This window comes from Oncorhynchus mykiss, chromosome 21, assembly GCF_057628025.1.
Source record: "Oncorhynchus mykiss isolate SJ-2025 chromosome 21, ASM5762802v1, whole genome shotgun sequence".
Taxonomy (NCBI): Eukaryota; Metazoa; Chordata; class Actinopteri; order Salmoniformes; family Salmonidae; genus Oncorhynchus; species Oncorhynchus mykiss.
The window spans coordinates 48,627,599-48,645,617 of record NC_143042.1 but is presented as its reverse complement, the minus strand read 5'-3'; the positions used below and the strand labels follow the sequence as shown (position 1 = coordinate 48,645,617).

The 18,019-nt window shown below is 40.9% G+C and overlaps 1 protein-coding gene across 26 annotated transcripts in view; it reads right to left on the bottom strand.

Annotated features, from left to right (window-relative positions):
- Nucleotides 1-18,019, bottom strand: part of LOC110500735 (actin-binding LIM protein 2) — a 138,756-nt gene that overhangs the window by 10,394 nt on the left and 110,343 nt on the right. For 13 of the 26 annotated variants that reach the window (XM_036958217.2, XM_090214864.1, XM_090214860.1 and 10 more), the window contains 5 exons: nucleotides 16,849-16,905; nucleotides 15,242-15,279; nucleotides 10,076-10,190; nucleotides 9,891-9,949; nucleotides 6,600-6,692 (listed from right to left, as the gene is read on the bottom strand). In XM_036958217.2, coding sequence (XP_036814112.2) covers nucleotides 6,615-6,692; nucleotides 9,891-9,949; nucleotides 10,076-10,190; nucleotides 15,242-15,279; nucleotides 16,849-16,905 — 347 coding nt within the window. In that variant the 3' untranslated portion in view covers nucleotides 6,600-6,614. Of the gene's footprint in view, nucleotides 1-5,111; nucleotides 5,193-5,361; nucleotides 5,370-6,599; nucleotides 6,693-9,890; nucleotides 9,950-10,075; nucleotides 10,191-15,241; nucleotides 15,280-16,848; nucleotides 16,906-18,019 lie in introns of those variants that run through there. The other 13 variants (XM_090214867.1, XM_090214871.1, XM_036958221.2 and 10 more) reach the window with 4 other exon arrangements.

Here is an 18,019-nt window from a genome sequence, read left to right as displayed (position 1 = left end):
CCCTGCCAGTCTTCAGGAGAAGTGTCTCCACACCCTGACAGTCTTCAGGAGAAGTGTCTCCACACCCTGACAGTCTTCAGGAGAAGTGTCTCCACACCCTGACAGTCTTCAGGAGAAGTGTCTCCACACCCTGGCAGTCTTCAGGAGAAGTGTCTCCACACCCTGACAGTCTTCAGGAGAAGTGTCTCCACACCCTGGCAGTCTTCAGGAGAAGTGTCTCCACACCCTGACAGTCTTCAGGAGAAGTGTCTCCACACCCTGACAGTCTTCAGGAGAAGTGTCTCCACACCCTGACAGTCTTCAGGAGAAGTGTCTCCACACCCTGCCAGTCTTCAGGAGAAGTGTCTCCACACCCTGACAGTCTTCAGGAGAAGTGTCTCCACACCCTGACAGTCTTCAGGAGAAGTGTCTCCACACCCTGGCAGTCTTCAGGAGAAGTGTCTCCACACCCTGCCAGTCTTCAGGAGAAGTGTCTCTACACCCTGGCAGTCTTCAGGAGAAGTGTCTCTACACCCTGGCAGTCTTCAGGAGAATTGTCTCCACACCCTGGCAGTCTTCAGGAGAAGTGTCTCCACACCCTGGCAGTCTTCAGGAGAAGTGTCTCTACACCCTGCCTGTCTTCAGGAGAAGTGTCTCCACACCACCCCACATTCATAGCATCCAGTAAGGACATCTGATCATGTGGATGTTGGTCATAAACCTTCCATCTCCACGCAGAGAAAACCTCCTCTATGGGGTTTAGGAAGGGGGAGTATGGAGGCAGGAATAGTACTGACATCCTGGGATGTGCAGTAAACCAGTCTGTGACTGCAGCAGAGTGGTGGAATGCCACATTATCCCACACAACAACAAAGGTAGAGGGGAGTTTCTTGCCCCTCTCTCCTCCGCTGGCACAAGTCGATTATGCAGGTCATCCAGAAAATAACTGAGCCTCTCTGTATTGTAGGGGCCAATGAGTGGTTTGTGTAACAGAAAACCATCACAGGACAGTGGTGCACATTGTGATGTTAGCTCCTCTCTGTCCAATCACATTTCTTGCCCTGCGGCGTGTTTTTGCCAGGTTGAATCCAGCTTCATTCACAAAAGATGAATGTACGTGCAGTTTGCCTGGTTTCCATCTCCATTACTCTCTAAAATACAGTAAATCCTTTACATTATGCATAGCTGGGTATCTACCCTGTTTGGTTATTGAACAGGCATCTTACTTGGACATATTGATACCGAGGTTCTTTCACACGTTCACCAATTCTGATTCATCCTTATTTTATGTTTCTCTATGACTCTGGCAACAGTTGTGCTGACCATATTCACATTCCCAAAAGTGATTTTGTCTGCCCGCACTATGTCTGCCCGCATTTCCCTCAGTTGTATTGCATTGTTGCCTATTACCATGTCAACAATGGCAATTTCCTGCACATCTGATAATATTCTGTTTTCTATGTTTCAATCTGCTTTTACTGCAGAAATGGTTACTGGTTACTGCATTCTGTTTTGAATGTGTTTTTAACAGTTTTGGAAACATTGTGTTAGCATTTGAAAGCATGTGCTGCAAATATATAGTTTTGCAGGTGGTGGAGTATGAATGAGAAAAGAGTTCAGGGATTTCGGAGAATGTGGTCATTGGATGCGTTTTGTGTGAAAGCAAATGAAAAATGATTCCCAGTGTGGTCCACATACACTTCTGTTTCGCTGACTGTGTGAAGAGTTTCGACAAGGTGACTTCAGGTTTGACCGACGCAAGAAGAAAACCCTGTAAATACGTATTTACATTTGTATTTAAATATATTGGAGATAAGTGCTATATCATGCCGAACATATGCTTATAATGCTTAGCTATCCTCTGGGTCCAAATATAGACCTACAGTCAGACATATTTTAACACCCAAAGCCACATGCACTGACACTAGTCAAGTATTGGTTAAGCAGCTTTCTTCACTATCAGACCTCATTCTACAATCTATGTGAAATGAGACCCAAAACCTATTGTGTTCAACATGAGAACTGTGTTGGTCACAGGTGTGTGAGTGTGCGTTTTATCATTAGGTTTAACACACCAAATCAAATCCCTTGCCTCAGAAACCTTCCTCCAAACCACCGCCCGGTCCGACCCCAGCCGGGTTCGCATTACAAACACTCTATAACATTCTCCCAAAATGTCAGTATTATACAATGGAACAAAAACACGGTATGGAATTGATTTTGCCCAAGGACAAAGACATTAACAGCTAGATCATAAAAGTATTAAGTTGGCAACAAGGTTAAAGATCGACTCTTGCCTATACGTCTCCATGGCGATGTCGACTGTAAATTAGACACAAGCTGTCATCGTGTGATGGTCAATCACCTGGTTTATATACCGACTAGGCATCCACAGCGGAGAAGGGAGGAATCTGGGCAAGGCACTGCTGGCATCACATCAGATGAATGCAACATGGTACACACACCATGGGGCTGTGTGAATGTACGCGCATGTGTGGGTAGAATACACTGAGAACAGGGAGTACTGAGGACAATGATCTCTCTCTCTCTCTCTCTCTCTCTCTCTCTCTCTCTGTCTCTCTCTCTCTCTCTCTCTGTCTCTCTCTCTCTCTCTCTCTCTCTCTCTCTCTGTCTCTCTCTCTCTCTCTGTCTCTCTCTCTGTCTCTCTCTCTCTCTCTCTCTTTCTCTCTCTCTCTCTCTTTCTCTCTCTCTCTTGCAAAACACCAGTCTCAACGTTACAGTGAAGAGGCGGCTCCGGGATGCTGTCCTTCTAGGCAGAGTTCTCTGTCCAGTCTCAATGTCAACAGTGAAGAGGCGGCTCCAGGATGCTGGCCTTCTGGGCAGAGTTCTCTGTCCAGTCTCAATGTCAACAGTGAAGAGGCGGCTCCGGGATGCTGTCCTTCTAGGCAGATTTCTCTGTCCAGTCTCAATGCCAACAGTGAAGAGGCGGCTCCGGGATGCTGTCCTTCTGGGCAGAGTTCTCTGTCCAGTCTCAATGTCAACAGTGAAGAGGCGGCTCCGGGATGCTGTCCTTCTAGGCAGAGTTCTCTGTCCAGTCTCAATGTCAACAGTGAAGAGGCGGCTCCGGGATGCTGTCCTTCTGGGCAGAGTGCTCTGTCCAGTCTCAATGTCAACAGTGAAGAGGCGGCTCCGGGATGCTGTCCTTCTAGGCAGAGTTCTCGGTCCAGTCTCAATGTCAACAGTGAAGAGGCGGCTCCGGGATGCTGTCCTTCTGGGCAGAGTTCTCTGTCCAGTCTCAATGTCAACAGTGAAGAGGCGGCTCCGGGATGCTGTCCTTCTAGGCAGAGTTCTCTGTCCAGTCTCAATGTCAACAGTGAAGAGGCGGCTCCGGGATGCTGTACTTCTGGGCAGAGTTCTCTGTCCAGTCTCAATGTCAACAGTGAAGAGGCGGCTCCGGGATGCTGTCCAGTCTCAACATCAACAGTGCAGTGTCTGTGTTCTTTTTCCCATCTTAATCTTTTATTTTTATTGGCCAGTCTGAGATGTGGCTTTTTCTTTGCAACTCTGCCTAGAAGGCCAGCATCCTGGAGTCGCCTCTTCACTGTTGGCATTGAGACGGGTGTTTTGCAGGTACTATTTAATGAAGCTGCCAGTTGAGGACTTGTGAGGCGTCTGTTTCTCAAACTAGACACTCTAATGTACTTGTTCTCTTGCTCAGTTGTGCACCTGGGCCTCCCACTCCTCTTTCTACTCTGTTTAGAGACCGTTTTTGATGTTCTGTGAAGGGAGTAGTACACAGCGTTGTATGAGATCTTCAGTTTCCTGGAAATTTCTCACATGGAATAGCCTTCATTTCTCAGAACAAGAATAGACTGCTGAGTTTCAGAAGAAAGGTCTTTGTTTCTGGCCATTTTGAGCCTGTAATCGAACCCACAAATGCTGATGCTCCAGATAGTCAACTAGTCTAAAGAAGGCCAGTTGTATTGCTTCTTTAAATAGAACAACAGTTTTCAGCTGTGCTAACATAATTGCAGAAGGGTTTTCTAATGATCAATTAGACTTTTAAAATGATAAACTTGGATTAGCTAACACAACGTGCCATTGGAACACAGGAGTGATGGTTGCTGATAATGGGCCTCTGTACACCTATGTAGATATTCCATTAAAAATCAAATTTTTCATCTACAATAGTCATTTACAACATTAACAATGTCTACACTGTATTTCTGATAAATTTGATGTTATTTTAATGTTTTAAAAAAAAGTGATTTTCTTTCAAAACAAGGACATTTCTAAGTGACCCCAAACTTTTCAACGGTAGTGTATGTGATTTGTTGTGGACAGTGACACACCATGAGATGAGTATTCTTGGTGTCGGACTTATAACATAAAAATATTTTAAAAATCTTTGTCCAGTTTGAGGTGAGTAATCACTGTTCTGATATCCAGACGCTCTTTTCGGTCATACGAGAAGGTAGCAGCAACTTTATGTACAAACTAAGTTACAAACAATGCAAAAAAAAACTAAAAAACTAGCAGTTGGTTTGGAGCCCGTAAAACGGTGCCATTATCATCATAATGCGCACGCACGCACGCACGCACGCACGCACGCACGCACGCACGCACGCACGCACGCACGCACGCACGCACGCACACACACACACACACACACACACACACACACACACACACACACACACACACACACACACACACACACACACACACACACACACAGAGGGTGGACGTTTAGGGGTGATCCACGGCATGATAAATCACTAGTTTATAAGTCGCGGTGATGCTAGGGGAGGGAGCAGGCCGTCAACATTGCCACAACGCTACTCTCACAACGTTGGGACAACGTGATGAGAGGCCGGTGGAGAACACACACGCTGAGGTTCTGGAGCGCTGTGGAAGAGCTCGTCTCAGTCTCCCTGTAGGATGGTAGGATTCATAACCAGATCACCACAGGACTGGAGACTGGAGTCTCACAGGACAGAGGGAGGGAGGGAGGGAGGGAGGGAGGGAGGGAGGGAGGGAGGGGTAGAGCTAGAGAAAAGAGAAAATATCTTTGCCCTAAGTGCTGAGGTAGAGAGTGAGATAGAGGCAGAGAGAGAAATAAAGAAGGATGGGGGAGGGGGGGGGGGGGGAGAAATATGATGGCTTCTCACCTCCAGTCTGGTACGGTCCACATCTCTGGGTAGCTTCACCCTCACCCTGTGGGTCACAGACAGCACCTCATAGGGGTACACCTGGAAGGAACACATGCACACAGGAAAAAACACACGCTGTCACCTATTTAACACTACAGCCAGCCTGGGGAGAGAGATAATATAATCTACAATAGATTTAGCCAAAGATATATCAAAGTGTATTTGCCAAACACATGACGCTAACATGATGTGAAACATTGACCCTTACCTTGTACTCTGGAGGAGAGGACAAAGGAAAGAGTGAAAAAGAGGGAGAAAGAGAGAGAGAAATGTCAGATTAATGACTGTGTAATTATTTCAGTATGAAAACTACCATAAAAGAGCAAATCAATTACAGCACAAATAAAATACATAGATGCAAATGAAAGTGATTATTTTAATAACTTATGAGATATTGTGTTCCAGCTCAGTACGTCAAAGGCTTTAAAAAAGCCTGGGACCCACTCTCTCCCACTGACACAAAACACACCCCCCACCCCCCCCACCCACCCCCCCACACACACACACAGACTCTGTGAAACCATGCTTTTACAGGCTTGGCACTGTGTGTGCTCTCTGGCTGAGGAATAGCAGGAGCATGCTGAGGCAGACAGCTCTGGAGCGGTGACTCACACTGATGTAACTCATTAGGCAAAAGGATGTGGCTTCAGCAGCCTTGAGTGAAAACCCGTCCACCTGAACTGCTTCCCATTAAAAGTGCATTTAATTTATTTTAATTTAACTTTAAATTAACTAGGCAAGTCAGTTAAGAACAAATTCTTATTTACAATGACGGCCTACCAAAAGGCCAAACGCCTCCTGCAGGGACGGGGATAAAATAAATGATATATACAGTATAGGACAAAACACACATCATGACAAGAGAGACAACACAACACTACATAAAGAGAGACCTAAAGACAACAACATAGCAAGGCAGCAATACATGACAACACAGCATGGTAGCAACACAACATGACAACAACATGGTAGCAACACAACATGGCAACAGCATGGTAGCAACACAACATGACAACAACATGGTAGCAACACAACATGGCAACAGCATGGTAGCAGCACAACATGACAACAACATGGTAGCAACACAACATGGCAACAACATGGTAGCAGCACAAAATATGGCACAAATATTATTGGGCACAGACAACAGCACAAAGGGCAAGAAGGTAGAGACAACAATACATCACACAAAGCAGCCACAACTGTCAGTAAGAGTGTCCATGATTGAGTCTTTGAATGAAGAGATTGAGATAAAACCATCCAGTTTGAGTGTTTGTTGCAGCTCGTTCCAGTCGCTAGTTGCAGCGAACTGAAAAGAGGAGCGACCCAGGGATGTGTGTGCTTGGGGACTTTTAACAGAATGTGACTGGCAGAACGGGTGTTGTATGTGGAATATTGTAGATCTAGGGTCAACCTTTTTCAACATGGCATCAATGAGCTAACAGATCTAGTATTGTAGATCTAGGTCCTACCTCTCATTCCTCCCCAGCTGTGGGAGTCCTGCTGGTCTGGGTCAACCTCAACATGGTCGGCAACCTCCTGGGGAGGACGCACACGCACACACGCACGCACGCACGCACGCACGCACGCACGCACGCACGCACACACGCACACACACACACACACACACACACACACACACACACACACACACACACACACACACACAGAGTCGGTTTAGACTAAAAACAGACAAGGTCAAAACACCTAACTCCATCTGGTCGTATTTGACAGTTTCCAGACATCATGCGTTTACTGTACCGTGCAGTAACAAAGAACAGATTTGTTTTTCTCTACGTTCCTTTTCTCTTTGGGTCAAGGAGAAATGACACAAAATATGTCTGTCCGAAGGTCGCTATAATCACAGAGAGGTCGACTCACACACATTCTCAACTGCACACTGACTGTAGACTTCACCGACTCGCACACATTCTCAACTGCACACTGACTGTAGACTTCTCCGACTCACACACATTCTCAACTGCACACTGACTGTAGACTTCTCCGACTCACACACATTCTCAACTGCACACTGACTGTAGACTTCTCCCACGGACTCAAATCTGCTTTCAGAAATATTACAATGTATTGATGGAGTTTAGGGGAACTGGCTTAGCTACAGTGCCTTCGTTCTGGTTTGGTTCAGGTCCCAGTCTCAATGTAACTGAATCTCTGGTGTTTCTCAGGGTGGGACAGAAAGGAAGACGTTCAGAAAAAGCAACTTCTCCATCCTCAGCTCATTAAATCAATGGACGTGATTCATATGGAGTTGATTTGAATTGATTTCAGGTGTTTTCAACATCATTTTGTAGCACATGCTCCCATCACTTCCATGTATCTTGTGGTGGTTTAGGTTAGCTGAAGTTTGTAGCACATGCTCCCATCACTTCCATGTATCTTGTGGTGGTTTAGGTTAGCTGAAGTTTGTAGCACATGCTCCCATCACTTCCATGTATCTTGTGGTGGTTTAGGTTAGCTGAAGTTTGTAGCACATGCTCCCATCACTTCCATGTATCTTGTGGTGGTTTAGGTTAGCTGAAGTTTGTAGCGGCTGTTTTAAAGAAAATTACAAATTCTCTTGGCCCACAGACTACTTTCAGGGTGAGGAGCCATCTGACATCAAGTTGTAAAATAGTGGACTACTCCTTTAGCCCCCCCCCTCCATAATAGCCATACATTGCCTCTGCCTCAGCTGCCACAGGCATTGGCTGGTGAGGAGTAACAGCCAATCCGGTTACAGAATTAACGTATTCAGTGTAACACGCTACTGGGGTCTGATACGGTCCACATTTCTCATTTCCTGCTAAACCTTCAACTATTTCACCCCTCTGTCTACCCCAACCCCATACTTCAACAAACACTTAAGCAGCAATAACACACCATTAAGGTTAGACTAAACCTCCTCGGTGGTAGCACAACCATCATAATAAACTCTTTCTCCTAATAGTCTGTACAGTCAGTGGTAACGAGTGATAGGCCTACATGGAATCTGATTATAAAAGCTGTAACACATGATTTCCCGGTCCAAAAGTTTAAAAAAACACCCAACCTTCCTATGTTGATAAGGGAAATAGCTTCCTTTCCTAATCACATCTTACAACTGAAACAATTTTTTTATTCTCTTTAACAAGGCAAGTCGGCTAAGAACAAATTCTTATTTACAATGACGGCCAACTGGGGAACAGTGGGTTAACTGCCTTGTTCAGGGGAAGAACGACAGAAAAATACCTTGTCAGCTCAGGGATTCGATCTAGCAACCTTTCAGTTACTGGCCCAAGGATCTAACCACTAGGCTACCTGCCACCCCGTATAGGTTAACATCTATTGTATAGGTTTACATCTATTGCTTTCAACTATCATAAGGCTGCTACCTCAGTGATCCTGGAGAAAAGGACACAAGACACAAGGATAGAAAGTCAGCTCAACTATTGAGACAGACCAATTCAGCCTTTTTGTGACACCAACTTCACTTTCCCTTGGCCATAACTCACTTGTTCACCCTCGATGACAGAAAAGGCGATAAACATTACCACCTGGTGGTTAAATCAAACACTGCACCCAGTTGGCCCGCCCTTCTCACAGCAATCACCACGGCACCTTATTTAATGAGCGGCGAGCCGAGAGAGGCCTACAGACCAATCACCGTCTCTCTTTAAAGGAGTTCTAATCGTTAGCACGCTTGACTAAACCCGTCGGGATGGCGACAGCCACACCTCATTTCCATGTTTTGAGGGAGATTTCCATTCCCTCACTGAGCTCTTTTGGAATCGAATCAAATTTGATTGGTCGCATACACATATTTAGCTGATGTCATTGCCAGTGTAGCGAAATGCTTGTGTTCCTATCTCCAACAGTGCAGTAATATCTAACAATATCTAACAATACACACACATCTAAAAGTAAAATAACGGAATTTAGAAACACAAAAAAAAAAACATTCTGTGCTAATTATGTAAGAAATATCACAAAAAAACGGCAAGGTTTCTTAGGCGCTAGAAGCAGAGCTGCCATGTCTGTCGGCACCATCTTCAAGTGTCAAAATGACACATCGAATCAAACGCCTGGCTGGGATAGGACCTAACTGACTGTCCCCCTGCCAGATGCCCACTCCCTCATTAGAGATGCCAAAACCACAACCCCTCCGCCCTTATTGACGCTTAGATATAATTGGGGTATCACATTGTGTCATCGGAGTGTGAAGCCACCTGGTGCAAATGTGTGAGTGAGTGTGAGTGTGTGAGTGAGTGAGTGAGTGAGTGAGTGAGTGAGTGAGTGAGTGAGTGAGTGAGTGAGTGTGTGTGTGTGAGTGTGTGTGTGTGTGTGTTAGGGTACTATTCCTCATGAAGGAGAGAGAGAGAGAGTGTACGTGAATTGCGATGATGGCACTCGACACGCTACACGAGGCGATGGCAGTGAGATGTGAACCTGCTGAACCAATGTGACAGTACTGATCAGTAGTAGGTCACATAGTACATTTCTATGTTACTTTCCTCACAATCGCACTGGTTATTATGCCTTCTAATGAAAGTTTTTATTTTACTATTCTTGTACGCAGTTGTACTTTACTGTAAATCAAAACATGTTTAGGTATTTGTGAGTTGGCCTAAGTGTTGCCATAACTCAAAGCTATAGGAACTGATTTATACATTACGTTTGACGTTTGAGTAATTTAGCAGAGGCTCTTATCCAGAGTGACTTCCTGTGTTCACTTTACAGTCTTTGAGTACGACAACGTACCTTGTATATGCCATTCCTTCCATATCCTGGCAGGGAAGCACACTTATTGTATGGGAAGTCTGTAAGGAAAGAAACACATATCTGTCATCTATAAAAACCCATTTGCTACTCTATTAACCTAAAGTTAATGCACTGGTTGAGCCCCTGCCTGTCAAGTAAGATTTGACCACTGATTGGCTACTCACTGGTCCGGGAGGTGTCAGTGGGCAGGCTGCAAGTAGACTTCCTGGGGTCCAGCAGGTACTCTGGGAGGGGTTCGCCGTCTATCTCACTCTTCAAGATCATCCAACTGGTCCTTGTCTACATAGAGAGATTGACAGTGAGATGGATGAATGGACGGATGTAGTGATAGATTCTATATGTTGATGGATGGATGGATGTAGCGATAGATTCTATATGTTGATGGATGGATGGATGTAGTGATAGATTCTGTATATAGATGGATGTAGTGATAGATACTGTATATAGATGGATGTAGTGATAGATTCTGTATATAGATGGATGGATGTAGTGATAGATTATGTATATAGATGGATGGATGTAGTGATAGATACTGTATATAGATGGATGTAGTTATAGATACTGTATATAGATGGATGGATGTAGTGATAGATACTGTATATAGATGGATGGATGTAATGATAGATTCTGTATATAGATGGATGGATGTAGTGATAGATTCTGTATATAGATGGATGGATGTAGTGATAGATTCTGTATATAGATGGATGGATGTAGTGATAGATACTGTATATAGATGGATGGATGTAGTGATAGATACTGTATATAGATGGATGGATGTAGTGATAGATACTGTATATAGATGGATGTAGTGATAGATACTGTATATAGATGGATGTAGTGATAGATTCTGTATATAGATGGATGGATGTAGTGATAGATTATGTATATAGATGGATGGATGTAGTGATAGATACTGTATATAGATGGATGTAGTTATAGATACTGTATATAGATGGATGGATGTAGTGATAGATACTGTATATAGATGGATGGATGTAATGATAGATTCTGTATATAGATGGATGGATGTAGTGATAGATTCTGTATATAGATGGATGGATGTAGTGATAGATTCTGTATATAGATGGATGGATGTAGTGATAGATACTGTATATAGATGGATGGATGTAGTGATAGATACTGTATATAGATGGATGGATGTAGTGATAGATACTGTATATAGATGGATGGATGTAGTGATAGATACTGTATGTAGATGGATGGATGTAGTGATAGATACTGTATATAGATGGATGGATGTAGTGATAGATACTGTATATAGATGGATGGATGTAGTGATAGATTCTGTATATAGATGGATGGATGTAGTGATAGATACTGTATGTAGATGGATGATGGATGTAGTGAAAGATAATATATATAGATGGATGGATGTAGTGATAGATTCTGTATATAGATGGATGGATGTAGTGATAGATTCTGTATATAGATGGATGGATGTAGTGATAGATACTGTATATAGATGGATGGATGTAGTGATAGATACTGTATATAGATGGATGGATGTAGTGATAGATACTGTATATAGATGGATGGATGTAGTGATAGATACTGTATGTAGATGGATGATGGATGTAGTGAAAGATAATGTATATAGATGGATGGATGTAGTGATAGATTATGTATATAGATGGATGGATGTAGTGATAGATTATGTATATAGATGGATGGATGTAGTGATAGATACTGTATATAGATGGATGGATGTAGTGATAGATTCTGTATATAGATGGATGGATGTAGTGAGATTCTGTATATAGATGGATGGATGTAGTGATAGATAATGTATATAGATGGATGGATGTAATGATAGATTCTGTATATAGATGGATGGATGTAGTGATAGATACTGTATATAGATGGATGTAGTTATAGATACTGTATATAGATGGATGGATGTAGTGATAGATACTGTATATAGATGGATGGATGTAATGATAGATTCTGTATATAGATGGATGGATGTAGTGATAGATACTGTATATAGATGGATGTAGTTATAGATACTGTATATAGATGGATGGATGTAGTGATAGATTCTGTATATAGATGGATGTATGTAGTGATAGATTCTGTATATAAATGGATGGATGTAGTGATAGATCCTGTATATAGATGGATGGATGTAGTGATAGATACTGTATATAGATGGATGGATGTAATGATAAATTCTGTATATAGATGGATGGATGTAGTGAAAGATTCTGTATATAGATGGATGTAGTTATAGATACTGTATATAGATGGATGGATGTAGTGATATATACTGTATATAGATGGATGATGTAGTGATAGATACTGTATATAGATGGATGGATGTAGTGATAGATACTGTATATAGATGATGGATGTAGTGATAGATACTGTATATCGATGGATGGATGATGTAGTGATATATTCTGTACATAGATGGATGGATGGATGTAGTGATAGATTCTGTATATAGATGGATGGATGTAGTGAGATTCTGTATATAGATGGATGGATGTAGTGATAGATAATGTATATAGATGGATGGATGTAATGATAGATTCTGTATATAGATGGATGGATGTAGTGATAGATACTGTATATAGATGGATGTAGTTATAGATACTGTATATAGATGGATGGATGTAGTGATAGATACTGTATATAGATGGATGGATGTAATGATAGATTCTGTATATAGATGGATGGATGTAGTGATAGATACTGTATATAGATGGATGTAGTTATAGATACTGTATATAGATGGATGGATGTAGTGATAGATTCTGTATATAGATGGATGGATGTAGTGATAGATTCTGTATATAAATGGATGGATGTAGTGATAGATACTGTATATAGATGGATGGATGTAGTGATAGATACTGTATATAGATGGATGGATGTAATGATAAATTCTGTATATAGATGGATGGATGTAGTGAAAGATTCTGTATATAGATGGATGTAGTTATAGATACTGTATATAGATGGATGGATGTAGTGATATATACTGTATATAGATGGATGATGTAGTGATAGATACTGTATATAGATGGATGGATGTAGTGATAGATACTGTATATAGATGATGGATGTAGTGATAGATACTGTATATCGATGGATGGATGATGTAGTGATATATTCTGTACATAGATGGATGGATGGATGGATGGATGGATGTAGTGATAGATTCTGTATATAGATGGATGATGGATGTAGTGATAGAGTATCTACATAGATGGATGATGGATGTAGTGATAGAGTCTCTACATAGATGGATGGATGGAAATATTGATAGATACTGTATATAGATGGATGGATGTAGTGATAGATACTGTATATAGATGGATGGATGTAGTGATAGATTCTGTATATAGATGGATGGATGTAGTGATAGATACTGTATATAGATGGATGGATGTAGTGATATATTCTGTATATAGACAGATGGATGTAGTGATAGATACTGTATATAGATGGATGGATGTAGTGACAGATTCTGTATATAGATGGATGGATGTAGTGATAGATACTGTATATAGATGGATGGATGTAGTGATAGATACTGTATATCGATGGATGGATGATGTAGTGATATATTCTGTACATAGATGGATGGATGGATGGAAATATTGATAGATACTGTATATAGATGGATGGATGTAGTGATAGATACTGTATATAGATGAATGGATGTAGTGATAGATACTGTATATAGATGGATGGATGTAGTGATAGATACTGTATATAGATGATGGATGTAGTGATAGATACTGTATATCGATGGATGGATGATGTAGTGATATATTCTGTACATAGATGGATGGATGGATGTAGTGATAGATTCTGTATATAGATGGATGGATGTAGTGAGATTCTGTATATAGATGGATGGATGTAGTGATAGATAATGTATATAGATGGATGGATGTAATGATAGATTCTGTATATAGATGGATGGATGTAGTGATAGATACTGTATATAGATGGATGTAGTTATAGATACTGTATATAGATGGATGGATGTAGTGATAGATACTGTATATAGATGGATGGATGTAATGATAGATTCTGTATATAGATGGATGGATGTAGTGATAGATACTGTATATAGATGGATGTAGTTATAGATACTGTATATAGATGGATGGATGTAGTGATAGATTCTGTATATAGATGGATGGATGTAGTGATAGATTCTGTATATAAATGGATGGATGTAGTGATAGATACTGTATATAGATGGATGGATGTAGTGATAGATACTGTATATAGATGGATGGATGTAATGATAAATTCTGTATATAGATGGATGGATGTAGTGAAAGATTCTGTATATAGATGGATGTAGTTATAGATACTGTATATAGATGGATGGATGTAGTGATATATACTGTATATAGATGGATGATGTAGTGATAGATACTGTATATAGATGGATGGATGTAGTGATAGATACTGTATATAGATGATGGATGTAGTGATAGATACTGTATATCGATGGATGGATGATGTAGTGATATATTCTGTACATAGATGGATGGATGGATGGATGTAGTGATAGATTCTGTATATAGATGGATGATGGATGTAGTGATAGAGTCTCTACATAGATGGATGATGGATGTAGTGATAGAGTCTCTACATAGATGGATGGATGGAAATATTGATAGATACTGTATATAGATGGATGGATGTAGTGATAGATACTGTATATAGATGGATGGATGTAGTGATAGATTCTGTATATAGATGGATGGATGTAGTGATAGATACTGTATATAGATGGATGGATGTAGTGATATATTCTGTATATAGACAGATGGATGTAGTGATAGATACTGTATATAGATGGATGGATGTAGTGACAGATTCTGTATATAGATGGATGGATGTAGTGATAGATACTGTATATAGATGGATGGATGTAGTGATAGATACTGTATATCGATGGATGGATGATGTAGTGATATATTCTGTACATAGATGGATGGATGGATGGAAATATTGATAGATACTGTATATAGATGGATGGATGTAGTGATAGATACTGTATATAGATGAATGGATGTAGTGATAGATACTGTATATAGATGGATGGATGTAGTGATAGATACTGTATATAGATGGATGAATAAATGCATGTGTAGGTTAGTAGATGAGCAGATGGATGGATGTAGTGATAGATACTGTATATATATGGATGGATGTAGTGATAGATACTGTATATAGATGGATGAATAAATGCATGTGTAGGTTAGTAGACGAGCAGATGGATGTTCAGACAGACGGACGAACGGACAGACAGGCGGACGGACAGACAGACGCCTCACCTTGATGTCGTCTCCTTCTTGCCAGGAAGTTCTAGAGGCTGTAAAACAGTCATACATTATGTTACAAACCACGCTCCTGCTGTAGTACATTACTGTAGAACCTGTCACATCACAGTCACTGTACCGGGCCGTACCACACATCTGTCTACCAGCTACCTTACAGTACGCACAGAAAGACTGCCTCCTACAATAAATCAACTCCACACTATGACATCATCATTCCGAGACAGCCTGTCAAGAATCTCCAAATGGGTCATGGCATAGTTACAGTACTGTTGTATAGCTAACTATTACTCGTATGTATAGTATGAATTCAACTAGCACTAAACAGTTTGCTCAAATGGCCAGTTTATGAGACAGAAAGTGTGCCTATTTACTGGGAATAGCTGGTGAAATAGTTTTTTTTTTTTTTATGCAGGAAAACGACACACGCAAATGCATGCTCTTGTTCATGAGATCATGCCTGCTAGAATATATACAAACTAAACTGAAAACTGTTACTCATAAATTGAGAATAATGTCACATTCTTCATATGGCTGTGATTTAGTCATATTTCATATGTATTGTAGATGTTGAAGAGCTGTAGAATAATCATTCATTGTGTAGCCAGAAGATCATACAACACATGCATTCTTATATTCTAAGGGATGTTGGGCATCTACACACTCACACATAGAAACACCAAATAGAAACACGACATACACAAAGGGTTAAGTGGAACAGGAAGTGACCAAGACACCATCAGCACCACAACACCAAGTGAGTCATGTTCTCGACCAATCACAATGGACACAACACATGTACTAGTAGAACCAATGAGCTACTCAGATGGGTACGGTCAGGCATGTAGGAATGAGCCGAAACATAATCACAAAGGTGTAAGAAACAGAAAAGGATGAATCAAATATTATTAAAATATGTTATAAAATATTGAATATGGCCATAACAGTTCTCAATGTCAGGCTTTCAACTCAGGCAACAATGAAGTGGATTGTAATTTAGATACTAGATCACATGTGATCACATGTCCCTGTATATGGCTATGTTTGAGACAGGGAGCAAAAGAGGTCCTAACCTCATCAGTGTGTTATGGACCACTATATACAGTGGTCCATTAACTAGGCAAGTCAGTTAAGAACAAATTCTTATTTACAATGAGGGTCTACCCCGGCCAAATGTGATACAGCCTGGATTTGAACCAGGTACTATAGTGACACCTCTTGCACTGAGATGCAGTGCCTTAGACCACTGCGCCACTCGGGAGACCACTATGCTGCAACGTTACTGCACATTTCAAGATGGCTACTTGAATTGGTTGCAGTGACTCTGTTGCCTGAGTTCTAAAGCCTTGTCCGTTGAATAAGACTGGACAGAATAATGGGTCAAATAGAAAGGAATAGGATGAAGTTGCCCTATAGACACTGATCTTAGATCGGTTTCATGTTCCCCCCTAATGGTTAGAGTGGGAGGAAAAAGCTGATCCTAGATCTGTGTTTTATGGGCATTTTCTACTAGGAGCGTATGGTGACAGGTGTCATGCGACACATCGTGCAGAGACCAGACCAGGAAGTTAGACCAGGAAGTAGAGGAAGAGAGTGGACTGTACCATGCTGTCTGTAGATAGGGGGTTTTCTATAGATATTATCTATCTTGACCTTAGTCTCTGAAGATGAGAGGAGAGTAATGAAAGAAGCCCAGGATGAGAGAGACAGAAAGAGAGAGAGGGTGAAAAAGAAGCATGAGTTAACGGTTATTGAGGGATGGAATAGTCTAAGAAGCAGCGGAACGATAGGGGCAGCATACTTCATGGTAGATTCAATACGCCATATGCCATTTTGGTTAGAACTGGCACGACAGACACATCATCACTTGTTGTCATTGCAACATTCAAAAACATGTCATTTTGATCATTTAATGATCCTGTGGTCATGTGAAGCTGAAACCCATGGAAAAATATTTCCAGAACAATGGTAATTGTTGATCAATGTCGTATCCAACAATAAATGCACTAATGGCAGAGTCATGAATAATATACATCTTTATATATTTTCCCTAATTACAACACATCATTCATTACTGCATCTAGAGCAAATATAACAAGCATCATAACAAACAAATAAACACATCAAACAATAAATAAAAGGACAAATGATTCAATTCAAATTATTCAATTCAAATGATTCAACTCAAATGATTCAACTCAAACGATTCAATTCAAATGATTCAACTCAAATGATTCAACTCAAATGATTTAATTCAACTGATTCAATTAAAGAAATGGGGCAAAGTGACTCTTTCTACCCATAATTGACACAATATGCCTGTTCCAAGCTGACCCAGTCCATCAAACGTTCAGTGACAGAGACACTTAGCTAGCAACAACTGCAATACATTAACTAAACTACAATCTTTTTAGGATAAATAATGAATGAAATACAACACATGTGGGTCATTTTCTACCCTGTTTCAGCCACTGCCAGCACCGCTGAACAATACACATATGAAAGCCATAAAAACAATGGTTAGAAAACACATTAAGTATATAATCACTTTGTTCATTTATTTACATCAACTCCATCCAAGTATGGGACTTTTTTTTCCATATGGCTGAATGACACTGTAAAAGTCAATGGAAACAGGATGGATCAAAAGGAGATGTTACGAGAAGAGTCAGTTACATCCAATGAGTCTTATCAAAGGATGGTTGACAGAATAGGATGCCGGGTCAAAGACTTAGACTTCTCATCGTTGTGTCTGTGACAGTAGACTCTCCATTT